General features: G+C 41.6%; 1 protein-coding gene across 1 annotated transcript; it reads left to right on the top strand.

Moving 5' to 3' along the window:
- Positions 1-241: 241 nt before the first annotated feature.
- LOC148787223 (uncharacterized) lies at positions 242-832 on the top strand. The gene has a single exon (XM_088883538.1). The coding sequence runs from the start codon at positions 242-244 to the stop codon at positions 830-832; it is 591 nt and encodes a 196-aa protein (XP_088739664.1).
- The last annotated feature ends 3326 nt before the right edge of the window (positions 833-4158 follow it).

The raw sequence follows: 4158 nt of genomic DNA, 5'->3' as shown, positions 1-4158 counted from the left end.
ACGATTCGATCACACTGAGAGGACGCCTACCACCATTGCATTACTGATCATTGAAGACATAAGACAGCGAATACATAGCATCACACTATCTAGATCAGTCAGTACACGTGCATTATTTCGATTATGGCGAATCCCTTGGCCTGTCGAGGGATAAACCATTTTGGGACCATATTGTTGTACTGAACCAATTTTACTTAATGAAACTTACTTTTACAGAAAAAAACAAATAGTGGGAGTGCCTATGTTCTCAGTCACCCGCAAACTCAAGGCACTCAAACCTATTTTTGGAGAACAGAGGAGAAATAAAGGGGATCTTTCTCACAATGTTGAGTTGGCAAGGGGGTTCCTGGAGCAGGCCCAAGTGCTGGTAAGCTCGAACAGACAGGATGAGCTTCTTCTTCTGTTGGAGCACTGCAGTCGGCTTGTGTATGCTAAGGCGGCCGAATTGGAGAGGATCATGCTGCAGCAGAGGGCAAAGATGGAATGGATGAAGGGTGGTGACCAGTGCTCCAGAGTGTTTTTTCGTAAAATTGCCCAAAGAAGGACTGCTAGACGGATCATGCAAATTAATGATGCCCAAGGAATTACAATTACGGAACCAAATGCAGTAATACATGAATTTATCTCCTATTATCAATCCTTACTAGGGGGAGACAGGCGTCAGAGGGTGATGGACCTTCGGTTTCTTCGACCTTGGGCGAGGCATATCATAACAACTGAGGAGGCAGGCCACCTACTTGAACCGTTCAGTGCAGAGGATATAAAAAAAGCTGTTTTTTACATCGGCGAGGATATAGCACCTGGACCTGATGGGAATATCAGGATTCTATAAAAAAGCATGGCCGGTGGTGGGACAGGAGATAACGAAGGCAGTACTGGATTTCTTTTCTACGGGAAAGCTTCTTAAACAGATTAATAGCACAATATTGACGGTTATCCCCAAGGTACACTCTCCCACATCTGTTGCAGATTTTCGCCCTATCTCCTGCTGTAACGTACTTTATAAAATCATTGCTAAACTTATTGTCCAAAAATTGAGTGTGATATTGGACAAGATTATCAGCCCCTGCCAGGCAGCGTTTGTCCCTGGCCGGAGCATAGGGGATAATGTTATGTTAGCACAGGAACTCTTCACTAGTTACAATCAGGCCCGACTCCCACCGAGATGTGCTTTGAAAGTTGACATTCGGAAGGCGTAAGACACTGTCGAATGGGATTTCCTACTATCGGTGCTTCAGCTTTTCGGTTTCCCAGAAACTTTCAGTCGATGGGTTGAGGAGTGTATCAGTTCACCTTCCTTTTCGGTGGGGATGAACGGAAAGCCACATGGATATTTTGCGGGTGCCAGAGGGCTTTGACAGGGCGACCCCTTATCACCATATCTCTTCGTCCTTGTGATGGAGGTTCTACATATGGGAATACTACAGCTGATCGAGCAGGACATGAACTTCGCATTCCATTGGAAGTGTGACGATCTTAGAATCTTCCAACTGTGGTTTGCTGATGACTTACTCCTATTCTGCCGGGCCAATACTGCATCTGTTCGGGTCTTCAAATCCGGATTAGATAGATTTGCTGATTGGTCGGGGTTACGCCTCAATGTTGAAAAAAGCCACATCATCATATCCCGATCAGCCCAGAACATACGAGAGGAGCTACTTGCGGTGTTGGGGTTTCAGGAAGGCCACTTACCGATGAGGTATCTGAGTTCTTATCAAAAATTGACGAAGTCAAATGAAAAGGATTCCAATTTCACGTCTTAACTTAAATGAAATGAGCGGACTATAATCGGCAGTATTCTAAGAGATAGATAGTATGGTAGAAAGAAGGATTCATCTATTTCTTTCTACCATACTATCTATCTCTTAGTCTATATAGTCTATAAGGGTGTAATCTAGAATAAAGATAAAGGAAAATATATTCTAATAAAATTTCATATAAACAAATATGTTTTTAAATTGCGTCATATATTGAATTGTGGGGTTAAATTAATATATTTATAGTAAAATACATATAAACAAATATGTTTCAACTTATTTAATTATTGTTTCAAAAATTAAAAAGTGAAAATGAATATAAACAAATAGGCTACTAGTTTATTATTATTATTTATAAATTAAAAATATCCAAAAACAACCATTGATCTCTTCTCGATTATCTATCGCCGACTGCCAACCATTACTGTGTAAGATCGATACACGGATCAATGGTTGGGAGGGATTGGCACTGTCATATGCCGGCAGGGTACAAATCATTAAGTCTGTTCTTGTGGCTATGGGTGTCTATTGGGCTTCAGCATTTATTTTGCCAAAAGGGGTCATTAAAAACATTGAGAAGCGATTGCGAGCCTTCTTATGGAGAGGTACGGGAAATAGTGGATACCCTAAAGTTGCATGGAAGGAGATTTGCAAACCGAAGGAGGAGGGAGGCCTTGGCCTTAAGGATATGGGAACTCTTAATCGAGCATTGATGTGCAAAAAACTCTGTGAAGTCATCCGATGTGATAGGACTTCTATTTGGGTCGAGTGGCTGCGGCATGGCAGACTACGGGATGATTCGATATGGACTATCCCGGAGAATCGTGGACCATGGGGATGGAGAAAAATGTTGAGGTTGAGAGGCTGGTTACGCTCAGTGGTGGAATATCGCATTGGTGATGGAAGTGATTTTTTCTTATGGAAGGATCCCTGGCATCACCTTGGGCCCCTCCTTGACAGATTTCCGTGGGGACCCAACAATTTGGGATTGCATGAGTCTACCATGCTAAGCTCGGTTATCTGTGAGGGTCATTGGCACTAGCCATTGATCACGGACAGGGAATGCATGGAGATTACACACGTGCTGCCTCGGATCCATGGGTGATAGGAATATCGAGGGCGTCCAACAAGCAAAAGAAATTCAAGATCCAATGGACCAAGATTTAACCATTGGAAGTGGGCTAATGACAAGAGAAAGGTTGAAGAGAATGCAAGAAGTAATTCAAGCCCAATCCAACTTAGTCCTTGCTAATGGGATCAAGTCACAATTGGAGGCCCAAACTGTGAGCTTAATTTCATTAATTCAAGCCCAAGGAAGCCCACAATAGGAGCCCAACTCGTCAAGTGCAGCCATGTGGTCAAAAGAGACCTTTCAACTACATTCAAAGTGCATTTATACACCAATTCTCGGATTCACATGGTCATGCATGGGTTTTACTCGGTTATGACCAAGAATGCATAGTTTTTAGTTATTTTTGACCAAGTATTGAATGTACGTCCACCAAGGAGTCACTTGGGGATATGAAAGGTTAATTTGGAAGTGTTTTAGGCCTATAAAAGGCACATACCAGCCATGCATGCGGGATACAATTGAAATATTCAAGAATTGATCTAGTTTATAAAATATTGAGTGTTCTCTTACTTTGGAGAGTTATACACTTGTTTTAGCTTTTGTGAAACCTTTGCTTTGTCAATCTAGTCTATTAGATTGGTGATTCAAATTCACATAGCCTCCAATTCGTACTCGACCCAAGTGTGTCGTTGTGTGGATTGGTTTACTCGTGCTCGTGGTTGGTTGAATGTTCTAAGTAGTAGGTCACGTTCATATAACGTGGTTGACTATTTACATTCCTCAGGTCACGAACCACTTTATCCATTTCTAGCCTACGCCGTAAAGATCGGGCCACCAATGGTCAATACCATATCATGTGGTATCAGAGCCTAAGTTGATACGGTAGGCTTTCTTTATTTCATTTGATTTACCTTGAATCTTTTATCTACCACCACAATCTTCCGTACCTCCCCCCTGTTGTTATATTTAAAAAAAACTAAAGAAAAACAGCAAAAAGAAAAGCTCAAAAAAAAAGGAGAGCAGCAAAAAAAAAAAATAGAAACAAAAAAAAATCGTTCATCACTTTACTTTGCTATTATCTTTGTAAGCCAATTGGTCTTCATTTCCCCAGTTATACCGAACTTCTTTAGACCTTTCTCTAGCTACGGGTGAGTGTGAAGCGTCCACATACGCATACTTGGTTGAGAAAAGAATTGGCATTTGTGTTTGAGTCACTAGATAAAGCATTGAGTTTCACAAGAGCTTAGATTAGAGAGTGTTGAGTGAAGTGAGACTATAATTGAGGGCCAAAATTGTGAGCCTATTAAGTGAGGAGTGAAACACGAGGGG

The sequence above is a fragment of the Sesamum indicum genome, linkage group LG8 (assembly GCF_026168435.1).
Source record: "Sesamum indicum cultivar Baizhima isolate 11 linkage group LG8, ASM2616843v1, whole genome shotgun sequence".
NCBI lineage: Eukaryota > Viridiplantae > Streptophyta > Magnoliopsida > Lamiales > Pedaliaceae > Sesamum > Sesamum indicum.
Note: the sequence above shows the minus strand (reverse complement) of the source record. Positions and strands in the feature narration are given on the sequence as shown.